This window comes from Larus michahellis, chromosome 2 (assembly GCF_964199755.1).
Source record: "Larus michahellis chromosome 2, bLarMic1.1, whole genome shotgun sequence".
NCBI lineage: Eukaryota > Metazoa > Chordata > Aves > Charadriiformes > Laridae > Larus > Larus michahellis.
The window spans coordinates 119,255,497-119,280,196 of NC_133897.1; the positions used below are offsets into that span (position 1 = coordinate 119,255,497).

Genomic DNA, 24,700 nt, shown 5'->3' on the forward strand with positions numbered 1-24,700 from the left:
CTACATCAGCAAAAAGAAAAAAAAAAAAAGAAAGAAAAACATATATTTTTTAAAGAATGTAAAGTCACAAAAAGCTGGCACAGATATAGTAAATTGCAGATTTCATATATATTAGTTGGGGAAGAAGCAGGGTTCAATGGATAATGTGCATCAAAAACACAGCCTGTCCTGTATATATTTAACTTCTGAAGAGTTTTATGCAGCTAATATTATTGATTATATTTAAAAAATATATATTTAAAATATGTGTATACATACTATTTTTTTTATATATATATATATATATTCCCTGACTCTAAACATCGTTAAAGACTTGCTTTTACCAGCATCTACATTTAGATGCCCTGTCCCAGACAGATAAGGTGCCCATCCATTAAGTATCCTTCTATTTCAAGCCTGTAGGCAGGACTATAAAGACTTTTCGAACATATGCCATTTTGTCTTACCAAGTTAACTGAAAAATTAGTGACAAATCAAAGTCAACTCTGAAATTAAGTGTTCCTGTGGGCTCCTCTTTACCAATCTCCCATTGCTTCTCATACACAGAGACTATTTTAATTTTCTTGATGACAATAACAAAATGTGTTGCACTGCTTCTCAGTGGAAACAATCATAAGCCCTTTTTGCCGTTTTTCATTTAAATCAACTCTAGCTTTCTGAAATGTAACCAAGTTAAATCCTTATGACAAACAAAATCAATGGGCAACCAGAAAACAAATCTGCTTTGACTTAGTTTTACAGTTACGATTTGTAAAGCCTGCTGTTTTAAAAGATACAACGCTTTTTCTCTTTTCTGTTGTTGTGACAATACCGGTAACGTTGGTAGAAATTCAGATTCAGTCTAAGGATCTCCTATTATATGTTGGTAAATTTAACCTTACTGCACTACATCTAGATCTATCAAAGACCTCTAAATAATGACAGTCACGATCAATGATTTATTATGCTAAGCTCTTTACAAGATGCTTTTTGATGCTGACATATAGAACAACAATATTGCATAAATAACAATCACTCTCCCTTTTTTTAAAACATTGTTTCCCTTTAGAACTAGTTAGAAAATATTTCTTACTCCCTGATGACTGGCACTATATATTGTTTATTAGCATACCCCTAGCATTATTCCTGATATGTGACTTTGTTCAAAAACAAAGAAACATAAACTTAATGGCTGGTCTTTTCTCTTGTTAGCACAGCAACGCAGAGTGCATGTCAAGAATTGTCGGCAAAATTATGACTGATGTACATAACGACAACACATACAAAGGTTGGGGGGTTTTTTGAAGTCTAATGCCAAAAAATAAAGTCATTTGACAACAACAAAAAAATTATAATTTACTAGCACTTACTAGCCTCTTCAAAATGATCTGACATATTTGCAGAATCACAGAGGTTTCCTTTTTATCATGAAGGGAAGAATGTTTTTGCGACTGCTGCTTGATCAAACACTAGTTCTTTTTTGTTTCCAAACATATTCTAAAATGTTGACATCAACTTTTATTAGCTCAACACACACTCATCTCAAAGCGTCTAAACTTGTGCATGGTTAAGTTTTTATTTTAAAAGCAAACTCAGTAAACTCCATTTACTCTTAGATTTGCAAATGATCAAACCCAGTCATTTTCACCCCACGTTGAACAAAAACCACATACTTATTTCCATATGTTTCGCATTCTAAAGAAGTCCTTTTTCACTGCAAGTTACATCTTAGTCTTACAAGCGTTGTCAGAACCACGGGACTCGTAACTGCTCACAGGAGCTCCTGGGTCCTGACATGATTCATGGCTGGTCCCAATTCCCTACCGGGGTGAGATCCTTGGGGAAACTTCCTCACACTGTGTTCCCTCAAAGGGGAAACTTGGGGGAATAAGACAGAAATGAGCCCTGGGGTACTGCAGATCCATGTCCCTTGCCTGGATAGCTGGGGAAGAAGCCTTGCAGCACTTGTGTAGCACAGCACAGAAGAAAAATTGGGTTGTGACTCAAGGAGGCATTTGAATCTCTCTTGAGTGTCTCCAGCCCTTTGTGATACAAGACAGCTCTACAGAGAAGGAAGCACGAGGCTGCCACAGCCATCCTTGCCTTGCCTTGCTGCAGCCATTTGCAGCAAGGAACGCTGGCTGAGCTCCCTGTCCCTCTGCCCGAGTCACCTGTGCCTATGGAGGACTCGTCAGGGCAGAGCGGGCACCCAGGTCTTGCTGCTCCAGCCCACAGCCGAGGGCATATCAGCTCCACGCTATGATGAAGGGTGGACAGCTGAGGGCACTTACACCCTAAACTGCCACCGCCGCATTTGCCAGAGGACACCTGTCAGCCTCCTGCAAGAGGCAGAAGCACGACAAGACTCTCTTTCTCCCCTCCAAATACGAACACAAGCTGATGCACATTTCTTGTTACAGAGTAATTTCATATCAGCAAAGGTGGGCCACAGAAGACCCTTACCAGTGCATTTCCTATATGGACTCAGACAGAAACAGTATAGTATCTGGAGAAGGCATACTATGCCTTGTTGCAAAACTTCCAATTGTTCCAGAGGAGCATGACACATGCATTATCAGATGGGATTAAGAAAGTGGTTTAACTTTTTCCTTTTATTTCTTGTATTATTGTGGCCTTATCTTTTCACAAAAAGTCTTCAATAAACAAGCCCACAGTCCTTCACTATCCCCATCAAGAACGTAAGTGTCAATTTGTCTCCTACATGCTGACTGCAAATCTGAGGCCCAAGTCATTCCTGGGGCCATTCAAAATTGTCATAGAAGAGCAACTGCTTGGACTAGGTGTCTCACAAGAGCACTGGGCAATCTGGTTGCCTCTTGCACCCCTATTCACTTGCATTTCTGTTTTCAGAACCAATTTAAAGCCTTCCAGCATGCAAAGCATCTCTCTGACGACATTTAATGAGCTTTGGATTGGGCCTTCAATCCACGCAGAGCATATGCATGTGTCTCTCTAACCTTTTGAATAACTAACGTCACCTAGATCTTCAATTATTGTCCTGATCCTCACTTGTCACTTTCCAGTTTTCAGAATTTCTTCTCTATAAAGGTGCCCAAAGTGTCCACGTCATGTCAAATGAGACTTTGCTGCTTTTATGAACAGCCCAAGAATATGGTCTTTCAATTGGTACTTCAATTCTGTGTCCAGAATTTTATTTGCTTTTATACACAAAGTAAAACAACTCTACCAGAGGACTTACAGTTCTATTCAGAAGTATGCAGAAAATCCTTCTGTGCAGCCTTCTGTGCCCTGTGACTGTCTGAGGTATCCATACATTCTTCTTTTTCTGTTCCCTAGCCTCATTATATTAGTTGAAAATGAACTGCATATGCTACTTATCTGCCCATGCTCCACCTCCTTGTCAAAGTCATTCAGAATTTTATGACCTGCCTATTTTGTTCTGACATTTCCCCAGTTTTGTACTATCAGGGAATTTCATCACCTTACTACTTATTCTTTCTTCCAGACTACTGATATGCTGCATAAATTCAACAAAATTGGTGCAAATAATGATTCTTAAGGCTTTCCATTATTCACACTGCTCCAACCTAACCTGCTTCAATTCACAAGACTCCTATACTTTCCATACCCAAGTTAGTGTTTCTTTTCTTTTTTAATCAAACAAAGTATCTCTCCCTATGCCATACTTATTCACCCAACAGATTAGTCTTTTGTGCTATACTGTTTCAAAAGCTTTGCTAAAAACCTGGTAAATCATGTTTATAGGCTTTTCTGTCAGCACTTGTGGCTACTCTCTCAAAATACTCTTTATTGAAAATTTTAAGCATGGTCCTCCCTCTGTGAATCCTTGCCCTCTATCCTTCATTAAATCCAAACTTTCTAGGTGTTCTTCTATCATGTCTTTGATTAGCCTTTCTCTCATGTTTCTCACTGTTTAAATCAAGCTCACAAACTAGTAATTTCATGCATAATCCTTACATCCCCTGTTAAATGTCTGTTTAGTAGCCTTTTCCCAGGCTATTGATACCTCTTCTTAAAAGACTGTAAATTTATCTGCTTAATGTTTTTTTTTTATCTTCAGCTCCTTTCTCTGAGAAATTTGGGATGGATATTTTCCTGTGTTTGTAAGCTACTTTTTGTATACTGTATTCCATTATATTATACCTAATCCATACTTCATTCTTCTCCACGGGGAGGATATGCTACAAGCTCCATGACAAAGCATTTTTTCAACAGTATGGGTTTCCTTGATCACATATACCGTTTCTGGATCTCCTGTATACCCTACTTGTTCCCTATATGAAATAACCAAAAAAATGTCTTATAGCTTCTAATGCACCACGTCTACAGTCTCGCAGGCATCCCTAGTTTATTCTACACTCCTTTCACACCTCTCTTGCATGCACTACCAAAAATGGCTTTGATGTGTATACCTGTTACCATCCCAATAACCTCCTGTTTACACCTAGGTACATTATTTACCCTTGTCACACCAGTAAAGGGGACTTTCAAGGCTTTTCCCCCTCTGTTTCAGCACAGACCGAGGGTATGGATCAATGACACTACTGAGGCAACCTGCCGCTGCCAGAGAGTGATGCCACACCTCCCACATCCTCTAATTCCCCTCTCCCAGACCATCGTTCACTCAGTTCCCCTCACGCTAAATGCAGGGTGGAGCTAACTGAACCTGTTAAACCAACAGAAAGGTAACCTGACAAGAGAAAGTGAACAGCTTCCAATAAATCACATGCAAAACCAAGTTAAAACTTGCACACTAACTACAACAACTTGCCAGTGCTAACACCTAATGCTGCCAGCTGATTTTTTACATCATTATTTTATTAAGAGTTAGCAGTCTGCTTGGCCCTGCATGAGGCACAAGAGCAACCACGGTCCCAGTTTATTTATCCATTTAGCCATTTTTCATCATAGCTCAGATTATTTTTGACAGTACCTTAATTGAGGATTTCTTTTCTATCTTCCTGGATGCTTATTTTGTCAACCTTAAGCTCTTAAAAAACTAAGCATATGTTAGCCAGTTTCACTGCATAGTTAGCTATTTATCTTGCTTATGGGGCACTGTCATCTTGCATTTTTTTTGAACTGACTAATTGCTAACTCTTCTCATTGCTCACACAACACCCTTTAATTAGTATTTCCTGATTACTTTTAAAAACACACTCATAATGATTTTATGAGGATTTTTCTGTTCTTCTGCTTTTGTTTAGCAGGGTGTTAAATGTAATGGGGTCTGAGTGTACATGCCTAGAGAAAGAATATAATCAATCCCATAAGGTAAGCAAAACAAAAAAAGGAGAAAAACATCATTTTTTTCTGATTTCTTTCATTATAGAATGGTTACTTATTGCTTTAATACACAGAATGCATTGAGTCAGAAATACAAATGTTCATTCTAGCAGTCCCTCCTTCTCTGGTCTGGTCTGCTGTTCTGTCTTTCACCTTTACATTCTGGATTCTGCATTTAATCACGTCTGTCTTCAATGTTTCTTAGTTACAAACCTTTCCTTCCCCTGGCTGATGAAGTGCATTAGCTTGCAGTGTCTCACATACCCGCATAGAAAGAACCATTCAAAAATTGCATCTCTTCCCTTCGAGCTCTCTAATCCTTTAACTCTCTCCAGGTCTTTGAAACTCAGTACTGAAGTGAGGTACCTGTCAGAAAAGTGACTCTAAAACCTGGCAGCATGTGGCTGTATATTTATTTTCTCTCAATTACTTTGTATCAGGTTTACATAGTTTATGAGTACAAACAGCTTTAAGTACTGTGGATTTGATTTAGGATCTGAAAAACAAACACACTTCTTTCTGTCTTTCTATCCTAGGGCCTGATGCTGGGTACCTTGCCCTGCAAGTGTATGTGCTGAGCAGAGCTCAGGAATCCGGGGCTGGCTGTGTCAGCAACCGAACTTTCTGTCAGCATCCCCATCTCTTTCTGCCTCCCTACATTGCACTTGAAATCAAAGGCTGCCAACCTGAGACCCTCTGAAGCCAGAGAGCTGCTAACCCATCAAGAGGCATCCTAACATTCAGCATCCCCGTATCAGAGCAGCCGGGTGGCTACAGGCATTAAGGAGAAACTACGATCAAGACTGCACTGATAATTTTGCAGATGACGTGGCATCAAAGCGCAGGCAGTAGAGCATGACTTGGCAGGCCTGAGATGCAAAAGGCTGGTATTCTAAGTAAGTTGATAGACTTTTTTCTTTCTAAAGTTGCTTTTTTCCTTTGTTTTAAAAAAGGCATACTGAGACAGACTGTCACTCAATAAAGCCACTATTTTCTTCACCAACAATCAGTAACAGATGTAGCCCAATAAAATTAATAGTTTGCAAGTACGCACAAGAGAATACTCTTTTGTCTCTTTTCTCCATCACAAATTTTGTAAAAGCTCTCTGGATTTTGACAGAAAGGCAAAATTGAGGGCTTTTTATATACCTTATTTTGTTTGACTTCAACACTAAAACCACTTTTCTCCCACACTATGGAAAATTAATGCTGATTAATTTCACTTTCCAAATGTGACTTTGGACCCTCCCCTGGCCCTTAATTGTCCACTTTCAACTCAACCTTTATTCCTGCAGAATTCTGGGCTGTTACTTACCAAGATAATTTAATCCTACAGAATAGAACTTGTGCTCAAAAATATGCAACATTAATATTAATGTACAAACAGAAATATATTACTCATACATAATATATAAGAAATTAATTTTCATTGAAGTATCAGGAGAAGGATTAAACCCCTTAGATCCTTCTCATGCAATTAGCTCCGCACTTGGGGAAGTCAATGGGACTTCACAAATGAAGGCTTCACATGATAACGCTGGCAAGACTGGGGTTTTACAAAGGCTTGCCTACACTACGAAATATGCCACAAACATAGTTCTACTATCATACTGCTGTAATTATAGTACTACCCTGCATGGATACTCTTAGGCCACATCAATGTTAACGAATATACTGGTAGCATCTGAGCTGGCACACAGCTGCTGACATTGCAATGATGCTTGACTGTGTGCCCAGTTGGAAAAACCTCCGCTGGGGCAGCGCAGCTGCCCAAGGAAGTGGTGTACCAGCAAAACAAGCACTCTGCTGAGCCAGTCTTCAACGCTTTCCACAATGATTTGTGTACAGCCGTTTTTTCCTGTGAAGACATACTTGCTTTCCTCTATGGGAATTAAGGGAACTTCCCAGAATTCCCTCTGTCCCATTTCATAATCTTTTACTTTCACATTACTTCTTAAAATTCCTGTGGTTCCTCTTAGGTACATCCTGTAATAAGCTCATTTCTTCTTGCACAGGGTTTCAGTCTACCATTTCCCTATCAGAAAAAAGAGATTGCAGAATTTGTTTCATAAGCAGAATGTCACACTTCTAGGTTTGCAGGACGTCAACCACCATTGAGTCATAGAATTGTTAGGGTTGGAAGGCACCTTAAAGATCCTCTAGTTCCAACCCCCCTGCCATGGGCAGGGACATCTCCCACTGGATCAGGTTGGTCAGAGCCCCATCACATGGACTACCAGCTGTGAAAGTAAGGAATATAAGAAAACTGAGGAGCTACGGTTAAGACAGATAGTTTAGGAAAATCATCAGGTGATGCAGACATTCCCTGACTAGGCTTACAAAAGAAGCACCAAGCAGCAGAACAGGATCAACTGCAAGTTGGCCACTGTCAGTGATGGTTGCAAGATTTTCGTATGCAGACAGCCATGTTCCTAGAGTTCGGCACTGAACCTATTCCAGCCATCAGAGCAGAAACCAAAGAGAGGACTGCTGAACGAGCACGAAAACAAGTATGAAAGGAAATCTGGAAGCTTGGGGTCTCAGATTGTTCTTTGTTGGTGAACACCCCGCTTCCTATCGTAAAATGTAGAGAGGAAGAGGTGGCCTTCCAGATATAAAAAGACATTAGGTGTGCCTTTTAGCACAGAATGTTGAATCTCGATAATGGTAAGAAACAGAGGAATTCCATCCCACACAGCATACAAAACTGTGGAAGCATGATTGAAGGGGACAAGTAGCCTCCTTCACTCCTACCTCCAACCTTGGTTTTGAGTACAAGCGGCAAGCAACTTTTAAATGGCCATATTTGTAAGTGGCTGCATTTTTAAGTCACTCTTCAGAGGCATTTCACAGGCATTGCAAAATGATCAATGAATGCATGTGAGGTTTTAATCTTCACAAATTCAGGCCTCTAATAAAAACTGCAGGCAAGGGCTGTTTTTCCCAGATTTGCACATTGTTACTGGTACGACTGTACTGAGATGCTCAGTATCAGGAGAGGCCCCACCCTTTTATTCCCTGACTTACGAAGCCATATACGAGGAACAAAGGTTTAACCACCAAGGAAGAAGAGGATAACGTCAACGTACACCTGGTAGGTAGGCCCAAAGCATGGTGGAAACCACAGAATGGTTAAGGTTGATCTCTGAAGGGTCATCTGGTCCAGCCCCCCTGCTCAAGCAGGGCCACCTACAGCCAGTTGCCCAGGACCATGTCCAGATGGCTTGTGAGTATCTCAAAAGAGACACGACCTCTCTGGGCAACTTGTGCCAGTGCTCAGTCACCCTCACAGTAAAAGTGTTTCCTGATGTTCAGAGGGAACCTCCTGTGTTTTGATTTGTGCCAGCTGCCTCTTGTCCTGAAATGTCCCATGGTGAGGATGGATGTTAACAGGAGACACATTTATGCTGTCATATCTACAGGTTGCATTTTATACAATAAATTGTACATACAATGCAGTAAATGGAATAAATGAAAGATGGGTTTGGCAGGAGGAAAAAGCATCTAAGGGTTTTAAACAAAACAGGCATAAGATCAATTACCAGCCATCACAGAGCTATGGGACGTCAAAGAAGAGGAGTCTTTAACAAGGTGCTATATATCAGGTGGTTGATTTATGTTCATTTTGTACAACTTTGTGAAACAGGCAGTAGTAGGTCTACGCATTCATTTTAAATTAATGGTTAGCCCATTTTATTTCCCTGATGACAGAGTAACAAATTTGGGTGTTATAAGACAAATAATACACACATTATATATATCAACTTTATTAAGCAGTGATAAAAAACACTTCTCAAAACATTTAGAGTCACTTAAGCAGTTGGTCTTTGAGCACCACAAAGAACAGATCATGATTTCTTATAGCTTCACTTCTTGTGACTGACTGACTTCTGCATACAAACCAGGTGTGAACTTCAGTTAAAGCCATCTTCCTGGTTTGGATCTCTAAAAGGCTTCTTTCCTGTCTGGATTCTATCATCGGCTAGGTCACCTCTCTTCCCAAATGTTGTAAAAACTTTATAGGCTTTGAGATTCTTATTCATCTATGAACTTTTTCTTGAAACTGGCCAAGAGTTGTCCAAAAGTAAGAGGGGGAAGAGAGAGAACTCTCTAGAGGTATGCAAACCAGCAGCCAAAAAGAAACATGCCATGATTTCCCATGTCTTGTTCCTCAAGATAATCAGGCTAGAAAGCCAGGGGAAATTTCTTGTTGTTCCTACACAATTCTGAGGTCAGAATACAAATACTCATTACTATTCTGATTTTCCACTGGGGCTACGCAGAAGAGAAATTGTGGCATGTTACCCTGGTCACTTGGCCAGCAGACACATCTACAGGGAAAGCCCCATGAGGACAGTGGGCTGTACAGCTGACCTGTTGGACCATATATGTCAGGATGTTTTGTCTCACAAAGCTCTGCTGAATCTTTATTTGCCCTCTCTAGAGATGCTTAAGGTCTTCATCCACATTCCTGCATCCCTCTCCAGTTCTTCTGCCTTTCTTCAAGCAGGCATTCCCCCGACTGCATTGTTTCACAGCCATCTTGGTTTGATGCTCTTGAAAACTTTGGAGAACATGTTATCCTTTCTTCCTCTCGTGCAAAGTTTTCCACAGGTGTGAAGAAGGTGCTTCTCCAAATTCCCCATCTGAAGCCTCTGATAAATAACAAGACAGACAAATCATATTAGATTTTAATGATCAGTGGACAGGAAACTAAGAAAACACTCTACAATTATCCCTCTTGCTTCTGTTCAGCAGCCTCCAGCCAACAGATGGGGATTTCACAGACTGACTTCATGGTGTGTGTGAAAAGGTGGGAAGTGTGCTGCTTTACTTTGGCAGGACTTACAGCAAGATAATAAATAACACCATCCTTGTTAAATTCAGAGAGGACTCTATGTGATAGCTCGCTACTGAATGGATAAAGACAAAGAGAACAGAAATGCTTAAGCCTGTATCTTGTCAGCCACTCCATGGCAGTGGTACTATCAGAAATTAGAGCATAGTGTAATGTGAAGGTGGCCTACTGTGGCAAGAAAAACAGGGTAGCCCTTCCTAAAAATATATATGGTCACATCTTAAATAATACTTTCCTGAAAACACAGTCAAAAGGCTTCAAGAAGACAAAAATGGTATTTTTAGTGAGCTCGTTCTGAAACTCCAGAAGCAGAAAACATGTTTGCTACAGATTAGTTCCTCAAACTATTTCAAAGCCAAATCTTTGTGCCAGCAACAAACCTTCTTTACCTTTTTCTGTCCCCGTATCCAAAATCCAGCATGAAAATCACTTGTTCTGGGCCTGGATTCACTGACAGGAAACCCAAGGCACTACTTCTTATGTTTACATTACAAGTTTATGTGCTTATTCATAAAAATCCTGTAGTCAGAATGAACAGCTTGGATTGCTGATGAGGAGGATTATTTTAATTTCTTTATGTATTTCAATTAAATGCATGAGTATTGATTTCAGTGCATTTTTTTTCAGTTAAAAGCACAGTGATTTATATTGCTAAAATGCTATTGCCTGCCCTGCCAAAAGCATGCATCTGGGAACATTTCTGGGTTGCTCACAGTCTTTTCTCTCTTCTTTCTGCCTCTGACTGCCAGTGCATGCTGTTGAAACAAACCAGCTACTTCAAAAGGCAGTTTCTGTTTTCTGTCTTTGTGAGTCTGGCAGTGTTTTGAGAAGGGGGGAGGAATAGTAAGAGAAGGTAGATTCAAAGCCAATGAATAAAGAGAAAAAAAATGTAATGATAAAACAGTACACCTACCTGAGCTCCACTCTTTCTCCCGGGGTGATACCATTTCTGGATTCATCCGAGGTCGGATAAGTTGAGTTTCAAGGAGCTGCCAGCTCTCTCCGCAGCATCTGAATTTTGTGACCCCGTCTCCACGAGCTCATTGCCAGTCTGCACTTTCACGGCTCCGTCAGAATGGTGCTGTGATGTGCCCATTGTCCCCCGCTGTGACATGCCCATCCTGGCATACACAACCACAACAGGACAGAAGAGCAGCCCCAGATGCACACATTCTGTTCTTCAGCTGGCGTGACAGTTGCTAGTTCTCTCCTTTGTCCAGCATTTTTGATACTCTCCACTATAGTGAGTTTCTACAAGTCTTTTGCAACACCTAAATAAGCATCTTTATTCCTGCAGTAATTTGGCAGTGTACTTGCACTGCTCCTTCTCGTCTCAGGACCAGAAAACCCAGAGTGTTCTTGTATTATTAATGAAGGACTGTCTGCATTGCCACAGGTAATACAGGATTCACATGAGCTTCACATTCACGGAACAAAGTGAGACATAAGCTACTTACAGAAGCAATTACGCTTGCTGAGCATCTACTCTGGAAGTTACCAACAGGACCCCAAACTGAGTGCAGTTGCACATATGGATACACTAGCATACACTGTTGGTGTAAGCTGGAGTCCATTCCCTCCTCCCTTGCCAGCTAAGCAATTAACAATATAACTATCATTGCACAGTTATGCTGGTATGATTCTGCATGTACAGAAGTCGTGAAGCTTAAGAAGTGAGGGCACACCTTCGTTTAAGCCAGGAGTTCTCTCATTAGGCAAATGACAGCATATTAAGGCAGAAAGCAAGAGAAGCAAGGGCACACAGTTTCTCTTGAACATTGCTTTTCATCTTCCAAGTGCAATACAAAAAACGTATTGCAATTAAGCATGGCAACACACTTTTCCGGAAACATCAATCTAATTTTCTAAATAAGGAACATGAAGCAGAGATGTTCAAGTAGATTTGCCCGAGTCAACAAAGCAAATGAGTGACAGAAAAAGGACTGATGTCTAGTTCACAATTCACTACCATATCAGACCTCGTTCTACACTTTTAGACATCAGCTATCACCAAGACTATTATCCTATCTTAACAGTGTGCTTGCAATGATTCAAGATCTTTACAAGGAATCTACAACCTGAATTCAGCATCTCATTAGGCTCAAAGTATAAGTTATAGATTTACCAATTTTAGAGCTCTTTCAATAGCTAGTTATTCACAATCTGCCTGTTTAAGCCTGTTTGATAGCTTATGCGTAATAGACTCAGCAGTATGATGGGCTTAATGAGTTCTGACTTGTTCCTCGAGTTGTTGTAACTGATGATGAGCACAGCCCATCATTTCCCATCCCAACTGAAAGGTAACTTTCAGTGAAGATGATTCAGGTCAACATCTTTCACTTGGGAAGCAGGGTGAGCTCAGCGGGTGATAGCTCAGCTGATGACATTATACCATGTTAAGGTAATTGCACCCTATGACGTTATTGAGTACAGGCTAAAAGGGGAAGTTTTCTAGTTCAACCATGAGAATACTTGGCAAGGACGCCAGAACTGACTTTTTTTAGTGTTGTCTTATATCTTAAAAGGATATTTTCTAGTACTTTTACCATAGTAATCTATTACTGAATAACAAAGGGTATCCAGCACTACTAATGGTCTGACAACTAGTTTCCATATTTTTCTTGCCTTAGGAATGAAATGTTCTTTATATAAAGGTTGAAATCTCAAACCACATGACTCTCACTAATGCAAATTAAACCTTCATTCCTTAATATTATGATTTTTTTTTTGTTGAAAATTTCCCCAAATTAGCATGTTTAAGTAGCCGTCTTCAACATCCCATTCAATTCAAGAAGTACCCTTCCAGTGGAGTAGCAAAGCCACTGACTTTTTAGAAATTTTAGAAATCCATTTTGTTTTTACTCTTTGTGTTATATGCTTACGTTTTCATTTCCCTCCGCCTGGACATCCAATCTATAGCGTTAAACATTTGTGTATTGGCACTTTCAATTTTGATTCTCGTTGTTATAATGCTTGCATCACTACAATTTGAAACCAGTAATATCTGTTAGAAAAATAAATTATCTTTCAGGATTTTACAAACATGCATTTACGCTTTCCAGAAGTACTAATGCTCCATCAGGAACTTGATAGCTTTGTGCTTCCCATGAGAAAAGACTCTGAAAGTCTATGTTACTTACGTGGAGACTAGAACTATAGACACTGAAAAATCAGTTTACGTGCTCTGAATGGGGGCAGGGGGCAAATGATGATTTGAAAGCAGGCAAATGCTATTCACAAATCTTGCTGTAGTTTAAAGGGCTTTTTCACCTTAAATACATTTCTAAGAGAAAAATCGAAAGGAGTAAGAAGAAGAACATGATGCCAATCAGAAGAACGCATAAGAACTCTGATTACACCTGATCCAAGTACAAGAAGATTCACTGGTGACACTGAAGGTAACTGACCTTATATCACCACAAAGGACCTCCAGATCTCTTTTTGTCTAGTTTACAAGCAAGAAAAAGAGAGGTTGGTAACATCTTATCATGTTAACTGTCTTAACACACATGATTCTGATTGTGCTTGAGGTAGCAGGAATTGGCTTCCCACATGACTGGGAAGAGAGATTCCATGTAGTCACTTGGGGAAAGATGGTAGAAACAGAAACCTGGATGACTCTGGTTCTATCAAAAACATGCAGCTGATAACCCTGTGGGTTCCACGCAGCAGCAGTACTACAGGACCATCGATGGCCAGAACCACACCTAATGGGAGCCATTCCTTTTCCCTCATCTTTGAAAAGATTTTCCTTAGACCTGCTGTTCTTAGTCTAACAACCTGCTCCTTCCATAAACTTCACACCACATCACATTCCTCAGGTGTCCTCCACCACCCCACAGCGTGCAAACTTGAGATGCAGAAGTCATGAAACCATAGGGCCCTTCCCTGGTGGATGCATCCTGACTGGTACTTCACCCTCATCTCCCAGCTCCACTTTCCTCTTCCTCGCACTCCAGGCCCTATGCTGCCTCAGTGGCCTTGTCCCAGCCTATCTCCAGCTATGTTCTTGGTCGCTCCACAAATACCTACCTCTTGGCCCACATATCCTTGTGTATCTTCCCTCCTCCCCCTCTGCCTCCCTTCTGCCCTCCAGTTTGCACAACACTGTTGGATGACACACTGAGGGATTTCTTACCCAACAGATGGCCTCGCAAACAGGGAGTAAGGAAGGTGATGGAAGAGCAGCAGCTCTCTGTCCATACACATTCACAGCAATGGGTTGCACCAGGCTTGTATCATTACAGGCTAAAATCTTTCTTGAAACAAAAGCTATTATTTCTTATCATTTGTTTCTGGTGGCTTTTAGGCTTCCTGATCCATATGGGGTCATTATGCAAGACACCATGTCCAAAATATTCACTCTAAGTCATTCTATTGATAACGCTTCTGAAGATAAAACAGATGATTGCTTTCCCTCACTCCATGACGCCCCTGCCTCCTGTATACAGGTGTTACTTGGTCACTGGTGATTGAAGAAGCAGATGAGATCTTTCAAGAGTTTGATATTCACTTTCTAAGTTATGCTGCACAAATGGGATTTCAATCATCAGGCACTAGGTGTTTCAGTGACATCAAAATGTTGTTCATCAGGAATGGAAAGAAAAACACAACAAGGAATTGCATCCAAAGTACTGATTTCCCAATTTACCTTAGGCTAGCGTCGCGCTTCTACTTAATCAAAATATGCTATCAGAGGGGAAAATGAATGTCTACAACACAATTTACAAAAAACTGCTCAATTTGTTGCTCACAAATATTTTTTAAAAATCCACCCCTTTTATGCCAGCGTTTTGGCTCACTGTATTCTATTCCTCTGTCATTAATGCTCTCTGCCGTAAGCACAACTCCTAGCTGGGGACTCCAGCGCGTAAGGGAGCTAGAATAAGATTCCAAATCTCAGTTGTGCTGGCATGAAGATAGGTCTCCTCAGTGATACAGAAGACAATATCCTAGGGAGACTGGAATTAGTCCTATTCCGCACAATTCAATCCAAGATGCAAGGCATATCAAGAAGCAAGTAATTACTAGCTAATGGCTAGGGATGGAAATGTAATATGGTTCAGCCTAAGCATTTCATGACAAGTGACAAGACAGCTTGAAAAAAGGGGGATTTTTTCCAAAAGGATGGAAGGTGTCAAGAGCAAAGAAAAAAGGGTTACCTCTTCAGTTTGGGAGGGGCTGATTCTGGGCATTGGCGATACTTGTGGTGTTTTCAGCTGTGTACTGTTGCTGTCTGGAACAAGCTCTCTGTGGATTGACTGAATATGGTTTTGGAGTTCACTTTCTGATTCAAATTTAACATTGCAACTAGAACATCGAGTCTTCAGTCCCCCTGCCTTGCTTTTGTTCTCAATGGAACTCAAGTTCTCATTTTGGCCCATGCCTTGTCTGTTACTGCTTGAAGGGATGTTGACACTTGGACTACCACTTTTACTGAGATTAACACAGCTAGCACACAGACCATATGGCAGACCATTGATGTCAAGTTTCACTAAATCCTGTTTTGAGCGGAATTCCTTCAGGCAAGAAGCACACTTGTACAGTTTCTGGAGATGCTGTGCGCGCCCTGTGGACTGCACGGCAGAACCGTTTCCAGTTTTCTGCATGTGGAATGTGCCGTGGATTTTCAGTTCCAGCGTGGAGGTCACTGTCTGCATGCACACCACACAGCGGAACCCCGTCAAGGAGTTCCTCAAGTCAGGGTGCATTTGGCAATGCTCTAAAAATTCCTCCTCGCTCTGGAGGGGCATCTTGCAAATCCTGCAGTTTCCAGTGTCCAGGCTCTTACTATGTGTAACCTTATGTTCAGTAAGAGTCAGAAGAGACGGAAACCGCTCGCCACAGATTGGGCACATATAATGTTTCACTGGTCCCAAGTGTGTCTGCATGTGTTCTCGGAGCCCATTTTCAGAGAAGAATGTTCGAGAACACACATTACACTTGTAATTCCCTTTTATGAGTTCAGCCTTTTTCTTCACTATAGCACTTTCTCCAGGTCGAATGTTATGGTCTCGAAGCTGGTGATTTTGCAGGAGAGTCTCCATGGTATAAGCTGCTCCACAAATGTCACAGCCATACATAGGCTCAGATGTGTCCACATCTTCTTCACTGCCATCATGGCTGTTATGGGACTCCTGGCTATTTGTCAACAAGGTCTGAAGTTCCACTTCCTCTTTCTGAACCTGCTCAGATGCCCCATTCGTCCCACAGTTCGGAGTTTTCGTTTCAAAAACACAATGTTTTTCTCTTAAGTGCTTTTCCAGCAAGATGATGGCATGGAAAGCTTTACTGCAGAACTTGCAGTTGTACTTCTTGCTGTGCGTAGTAATGTGACACTGCAGCTCCACCTCTGTACCGAAGGACTCTCCACAGAAGATGCACTTGTGTACTTTGCCTTGGTTCTCCAGGTGGTTGTGTTTAACATGAAGCTGTAGATCAGTCTCATTGCGGAAATCCCAGTTGCAAGACGTACATCTGTATACCTTCTTTTCATTGCTGTGCTTCACAGCCAAGTGTAGCTGAATGGAGACTTTGGAGTCAAAAACCTCTTGGCACAAGGTGCAGCGGAAGAACACAAATGTATGCATGTCCAGTAGGTGTTTCTGCAAGTCATCCACAGAAGTGAACTGCTTGTCACAGCTTTCACAGATGTAGTAGGTTGAGGTGATCATGAAATGAATGGTAACATGCTTCAGCAGAGACTCCTGATTTGGAAATTCCTTGTTGCACTGAGGGCAGGTCAGTTTTGGCAGGACAGTGTCAAGATGTGTTTTCAAATGAGTCTGAAAACCATCCAAGGAAGTATACTTAGCACCACACTGATTACAAATATATTCACCTGCAGGACGAGGAGGAGCGCCTCCAACTGCCTGCATCATCTTTAAAGAGGTCTGCTCAATGGTTACAGGAGATAAGGGACTCATGGCCCTGGATTTTTTTCCATTGTGGATGTAATTCAGTGCCAAAGGAATGTTCTTATGGTTCTCCTTGATATGCTTGTTCAGTTTAAGAACGCTATTAAATATTGGAGAATTTGTACAGTAAGAACAAGAATACACTTCCACCACTGGATCTTTTGGGGTTCCAAGCACAGGGGAACCAAAGCGGGAACTGCTAAGATCACAATGGACTTGTCTAATATGCTCTTCCAGAGAAGAATCTGTAAGAAATCCCATGTAGCAATGGGGACAAAAGAATGCATTACTGTCCTTGGCAGCAGGGTTGGCAAATCCATGAGAACATCGGATGTGTTCCTGAAGGGTGTTGAGGTCATTGAACACTTCGGAACAGAAGTTGCACTGGTACACCATGGCAGGCATGGTAGAAACAATCAGTGCTGGGTCCGGAGCTTCGTGGACTTGCTTAAGATGTTCGTTCAGATTGTAAAGAGATGGCAATACCTCCAAACAATACTGACAGATATGGGCTTGTTCGGGTTTATCTAAATGCATAGTTTTCAGGTGTATCTGCAAAACTGCAAGGCTGGAAAACAACTGTTTGTTGCAATAAATGCAGCTATAGGTAACTTTTGCCTGTTTACTCGAAGGACCAGTGATATCTGGCACCTGCTGAGCTGCCCGCTTCCTTCCACGACCTTTTGGTATAGGGGGAGCCGTTTCCACCATTGTTGAACTATCCACTGAGAGATTCGAATCTGGAGTGGTGCTAGAGACTGAGGTGTAGCCCACAGTTACCAAAGACGGGCTGTTGCTGTGGTTGCATGACTCTGGCTGCTGGTGACTGTCCATGTGGCTGTACAGCTCCTCCACAGTATGAAAGTTCTCAGAGCAAATGCTGCATGAATTCTTCTTCTCACCATTATGAGCCTGCTCCATGTGATTCACCAGAGACGTTTCCTCTACAAAGAGTTCGTGACAGTAAACACACTGAAGAGCAGATCGGTCTTCATTAGGGGAACACTCGGGGTGACATTCTGCAATGTGCTTCTGAAGATCTTCAGGAAAATCAAAGCCTTCTTCGCACTGACTGCATTTCTGAGTGTCCTTCATTTTCCAGTCCTCCATCCGGGAAGCAGACTGAGAGCCATCTTTGTTCCTCTCGTGAACCTGCATGTGACCATGCAGGGAACTGGATGACAGGAATCCACGTCTACAAATGGCACACTTATATGGCTTGTTGGACGTATGAGTCTTTAAGTGAATTTTAAGATGATCACTCCTAGAGAACGCTGCGTCACACTCACTGCAGTGATACTTCTTGTCTCCAGTATGAAGCTTTATGTGGCGGTCCCTGCTCCGTTTGTGTTTGAAGAGACGACTGCAGTACGTGCATTTGAAAGGGAGCTTGTCGCTGTGACTTTGCTCGTGGTGCTTTAAGTAGCTGAGGCGGCTGAACGATTTGTCACAAAACTGGCATGGATAGGGCAACCCTGGGCCTCCTTCCTCTTCACCAAAATCACAACCTTCTCCATGGCTCGGGGAAGTCTGGTCCTTGCTAGAAGGTGATGATGCTGGCCATGAGCAAGTAGGGTCATCCTCAACATCCACTCCATCTGAAATGAGAAAGACACATGCCCACAAGCTTAATCCCTACAGTTCAAAGGAGACAGCAAATGCACATGAGCAACACAGATCTGCTACTCCTAAATAGCTAAAACATATTAAACTCAGACTAGGATATTTCTTACACCTGTATCCAACAGCTTCAAGACCACATTTATTTTTATCAGACTGTAAAACATTACAAGTTATTAAATAGTTCTGTGCCTATATTACCTTTTTATTGCTTTTTTATCATTCTTTCTCAGTTGCAGGATATGTATTATACATTGACAACTTTATTAAAATGCAGTTTTTAATATATTTAATGTTTCTTTTGTATCCACTCTAAAATGATTTGCAAATTATGTGAGCATCTGAAGAGTCAAAGGAAAGGAAAAAATATTACAGGAATGATTTAAAATTAATACAGTCAACCTACATGCCTAATATTTAATGAAAAAATCCCCCCTGCTTTGCCACAGGTTTGGGTTTTTTTCCCCTTCAAGTTGATTCTGAACACAGAAATCTTTTAAAGGCTATTAGTGAAAGAGACTTGGGTGTTATTCCAAACAATAATAGGAAAAATTACAGGGGAGGAACCGGACAACAGTATAAACAGTGATGTTTTCTCTAATAAAGTGCAACCAGATTTCTCCAATAATGATACAATTCAGTTACTGAAAGCTGGCAGCTGGATCATTAAATGTTCAAAACAAACTAACAAACCAACAGCCAGGATCAAGGAAAATGAGAAAGTTTCAAAAGGGTCAGTAGTGAACAGCATTTTTTTTTCCTTTTTAAGTTCAAGAGGTTGCCCACCATTTCTTCCTTTTTGCAAAGGCCTCAGCCAGCTGAACTTCCTCAGTCCAGCAGAACCTGCACCGTGAGGTGATCACAGACAAAGCAACTTGTAAAAAACTGGAAACAGGAAAAATGATAAACGCTTATGGTAAAAGCTGAAAGATTTACAAGTAACAAGGAAAAGACAAAACAGAAATGCTAGCCAGATATTAAACTGATCTAGTTATCCATGATACTACCTCATCTCTAGACAGGGCACGTTGTAACTATTTTTTCCAACAGTTGTGCTGTACCGTTTTTCTACCTTTTGTTTTAAATGTAGACTACAACACTATAATGATCATCCTTAACCTAAAACTTCTTTAAAAATATTAAAAGAATGCTTGAAAGACCACTCTACATCAAATAATCCTTCTATTCCTTTCCAGGGGCAACGCTTGGGGTTTTTTTTTTCCTTCTAAAATTAAGATTGACTACAGTAATAGTACAAAAAACCCCAGGATAAATGTCTTGAAAATTATCTTTTTTAAGGTTTTCCTGCAAAGCAGTAAGTTTCTTAATATCTTCAGCCTTCTCTCAAGAAATTTACTACACCAACATAAAAGTTAGGGCGGGCCTATATTATGTAAACAAATTCCAAGCCTGCTTTCTTTAAGGTAACGAGATTTTACCTCTTGCTTATCCACAGGAAACAGATGAGGATTCATTCCTTTCCTGCATCTAGAAACTGATGACAACGCCATCTCACTATCGATGCCAGATGGCAACCATCGAACTCTGAGAAAACAACCAAACACCATTGCTGGATGCCTGCCCATTGACACAATGCTTTTCAGGATAAGTTGGAAACCGCACGGCTTTTTATCCTCTTGTTTACGTCTTGAAGAGGAGGGTTTCACAAATTAAATACACACACAAATACATATCTGTACTTAACCTACCTATGAACCTGCACTAATGTCATATATTTAAATCTCAAAACCAAACCCTAGCCCAAGTACCATGTCTTTGAACTGAAAACAAAGGTGTTTGGTTTTTTCAGATAAAAATTGAAAGATAAAAATCCTCCCTTCCAGCAAAAGTACTATCATCTGCTAAAACGCTTCCCAGTGTACTGAAGCGAAGTTACTCATTGTCATACTACTAAATAATACCAGCCAAGTGAGTTTTTAAGTTGGTACATTAATGACCGCAATATTCACAGGAGACTTTTAATGTAAATCTGTGTACTGCCCTTTCAAATTCGTTGGTTTGATTCTAAAACTGGAAATGATCAAACCAGTGGATCAACTATTTCCAGAAAAAGATGTCAATTTTTTCTACATTTTTAAATTTCATTTAAAATTAATATTTTCAGCCAGGTCTTTTAAGTGGAAAAACCTTGTCCTTTAAAAATCAAATATATTTTGACATACAACCACTGCTGGCAGATAAACAGGAATTTATGTCAAGCAACCGAGTGAAGAAAAATAGTCTGTGACTGCTTAGGCAACATATTTTGTAACCAAATTTAGTATTAAAATGTATATCCTATGCAGAAATGATATATTATTGTATAAATGTTTAGAAGAATATATAGTAAGCGTTATAAATAGTGTACCATCACTGACACAGTAGTAAATCACTTCCTTTTTGTGGCCACTGCCTGCCTGGTTTTACCTATTATACAACCATTCCCCCCGGCTCGTGGATCTCAGCGGGCCGTCGGGCTGGCAGCAGGGTCGGGATCAAGCGCCGAGCCTGACCACGGCATAAGCAATGGCAGCCCCTGTCCCCCATCCGCTTCTCCTTCTTCGTTTGGGGATCCCTCCTCAGCTTTTATGCAAGGGAAGGAAAGCGGAGGGGGAATAGCGCGAACTACAGCACAGAGTTCTTACTTTCCAACCCACAAATATAAATGTTTGTGTCACTTTGCTGTTGTTTTTTTTAATCTGAGCCCATAGTAATTCTGCAGAGTAATTCTCTTTGTGCAAAAAGGAGAAGAGCAAACCACTTACAACTCCAACTTGCGCCCTTTTAACTTGAAATGTGAAAATCTCTCAATCCCTCTGAGCTACAGAAGAACCAGCAAGGCAGGGGGAATTCCGCACAGTGCACAGCAGAGGACAACAGGATTTTCCTGAGTACGAGCCTAACAATGCGGCCAACACATTTCCCTGGCTTCCCCCCCCCCGGCACAGCGGGGCGGGGGAGAGTCGGTGTGGAAGGGGCACCGACGGCCGGTCACTGCTCTCCGGAAGGAGGGCCCCTGGGCTGCGCTTACACAAAGGGTTCCCAAAGCCTGGCCTGCCAGCTGTCAGTGACCCACAGAAGGACTTTTGAAACTTTGCTTCTGCAACAAGAGAAATGTTTCGCTGACATGACTTTTGCTGTGCAGGCTTCAACCTGAACACTGGGAACAGCCAAGGCCAGGCTGGATGGGGCTTTGAGCAGCCTGGTCTAGTTTGAGGTGTCTCTGCCCACGGCAGGGGTGTTGGAACTAGGTGATCTTTAAGGAGGACCCTTCCAACTCCAACCATTCTACGATTCTATGAACATTGTATGTGATGAACTAACACACCCAGTGAGCTTAGGGCCTGTCTAGGAATGGATCTGAGGACAGCGGTCAAGAAGGAAACCTGGACTAAGCGTAACTACTGCTACAGCAGGACGTGAGTGATGGCACTGCCAGTCCTGCCATCTCCCTACCCCGCCCCACAAAGATGTGGCCCCATAAAATTAACATGCAACCACGAAGAACATCTCCTTCAGAATGGTAGTGACCTGCGGCTTGCTAGCCCTCGCTGAGGCTACTCCATGTTAGGTGAGCAGACCTGGGCACTCAAAGCCATGGTGGAGGAGCTGAATGAAAGGTCCCGCAGCCAACCAGATGGCCTGGGATGCGGAGTCCACTCCCGCTTTCCCAGGGGCACTTCCCACAGCACCGGCTCTGTGTTGGGGGTAAAGTGCGATCTGCTGTCGGGGTAAAGGACCTCAAACCCCTTTTTGATGATCACTCTCATAGAAGTTTCCTGCTGCTCTGCATACAGCCACATGTATATAAATCTGCAAACACCTACCCATCAAGCTATGTCAACATTACAAATACTGATTTTTAATGTTATAACAAGCTGTTTTAAAATACTCTGGACCAAATTCAGATGCACACATACAAGTCCCCAGAAGTGGTACACATCCATCTGAGGGCAGAGGAGGACTCCAGGTATTCAACAGAGTGTTTATGGAGTTTTAAAATATATTTTCTGTATCGACTTTATTTTTTTTCCTTCGGCACTCACTAAGTGCTACTTACTGTAAATGCCTTTTTTGTGTTATGGCAAGTATTCTGAGTTTCAATGTGATGCACTTAACATGTCTGTGTAAATTTTTAATTTTTGGAACCAGTCACTTCACACTCGCTGACTCTAAGAAAGCTCTAGCACTCACAACCAAAAAACTTTGCTGGAAATCGGCTACAAGGCCTAAAAGTCTATTTAAAGATGCAAATGTGTGTGAATAGTTAGTGCAGATGTTTTTCTACACCAACTGTACTTGCTGAGTTTCACCATTTCCATAAAGCACATTAAAACAAGTGTGTGAACACTCTGAGATGAAAGTACCAAGCACTCCTGAGACTTCCAGTGGAAAGTAGAGCTGCCTGACTTTTCTCCAAGCAGACAGGAATGCCCATGATTCAGCAGCCTGAGTAAATAAAAGAGGTCCTTATTTCCTAATTTTGCTGGCTGGCCACACTGCAGCAGTCTCTGTGCTGCTGCCAAAGGGGATGCAAAACTGGAACTACACCCAGCAGCTGAAGGACTGTCTTTGTTAGCCAGCCAGGCCTTCCTGACCATCTTCTGGCAACAAAACTACCGTATCCTGCGAGGAAGACCTCCATCTCGGGCTTGATAGTTCTCTAGTCTGTCTAATAGGACAAAACAACAGATTTTGCCCGGTCTGTGCTGGAGGAGGACAGCTGGAAACTCAGTTAGTAGCAGAGTAACACCTGTTCAGTCATATTTATGGGGGAAAGTGCTCACTAACAGAAAAGTGAAGTAATACCAGAAGGAGTTATCCCACGGAAAGGGGAGGGAGGAAGGGGGAAGCATCAGAGCACAAAAGCACCTCTGTGGAGTTAGCAGCCAGCCACTCATGTGCCAACCCCAGTAGTCGTGAGGTCTTAAAAGTGATCTTATCCCTGGTGCTGCTGACTGAATTAACAGTACCGCTTCAGAAAAACGTTCCTTAGTCACCAGGAAGGTTTATGACATGCATGCTTTGGCTGGAATACGCTTCAGGGCACTTGCTTTATCATGCCTTATTTTTCTGTATGATTTAAACATGTTTTTGCTGCCACTAGACAAATGGCCATGTTCCTAAAGCAAATGTCAGCAAACCTTTATGTGCCATAATACATAAGGTTTCTCTGATAGAACAGAGTTTACAAATATGAACAAATGAGTATTTTCAATATCCTGTAAGGAGCAGTTTTCTATTTTCCCCATTTTGCTGCTCGAGTATCTGGGGCACAGACAAGCTGGAGCGGTTTGCCTCAGGTTACAAATGTAATCTGTGCAAAGGAGGAAACAGAACCCATCTCTCCCAGGTCTGAGCCATCCCTGCAAGAAAAATCCTTTCTCCCCCTGAAACACAGAGATGGCAAAATGCTTAAGCTGCCGGACCTGACCAAAGAGAAAGCCCAGCAGTTTAGCTGGACAGACACCCCCCGGCTCCAGGTCCTGCTGATATGTTCTCGCTACTTTGCTCTTTAATGATAACGCCAGACTGGTCACACAACTATCCCCCAGGACCCCACCTGAAGTACTAAATAGTAAGGTTTCTTTAAGAGGTATAAAATTTGTAACAACAGGTTACGTAGGATGGGAATAGATACTAAAGATGACAAATGAAGTACACCAGGCAGCAGCGCATAAACACATCTACTGCATACTGCCGCGGGCATATGGATTATGAATGCACATGCATGCATTGAATTGTTGTGTACTTATTATTTGTTGCCCCACCACCAGCCAAAGACCTGTTCATATACCACGGCATACACATATATGTGCTCATACACACATATTGAAAGGGATGGATAACACGTACAAACATACAGTTTTGCTAATTTAACAGATGGCATGCTGTAAGATAGAATTTGGATTGTAAGAAAGGAAGGACTAAATAGCAGGTAGGTAGGTCAGTTAACTGGATGTATGATAGAGCTGCACAGTTTTAAATCCTTGCATTTTTGTGCAGGTAATTGAGTGGAGTGGTTATTATATATCAT

At 41.6% G+C, this 24,700-nt stretch overlaps 1 protein-coding gene across 12 annotated transcripts in view; it reads right to left on the reverse strand.

Moving 5' to 3' along the window:
• ZNF521 (zinc finger protein 521) overlaps positions 1-24,700 on the reverse strand; it is a 233,609-nt gene that overhangs the window by 120,031 nt on the left and 88,878 nt on the right. For all 12 annotated transcript variants that reach the window (XM_074576860.1, XM_074576862.1, XM_074576861.1 and 9 more), the window contains one exon: positions 15,289-18,641. In XM_074576860.1, the coding sequence (XP_074432961.1) occupies positions 15,289-18,641 (3,353 nt within the window). The remainder of the gene's footprint in view (positions 1-15,288; positions 18,642-24,700) is intronic.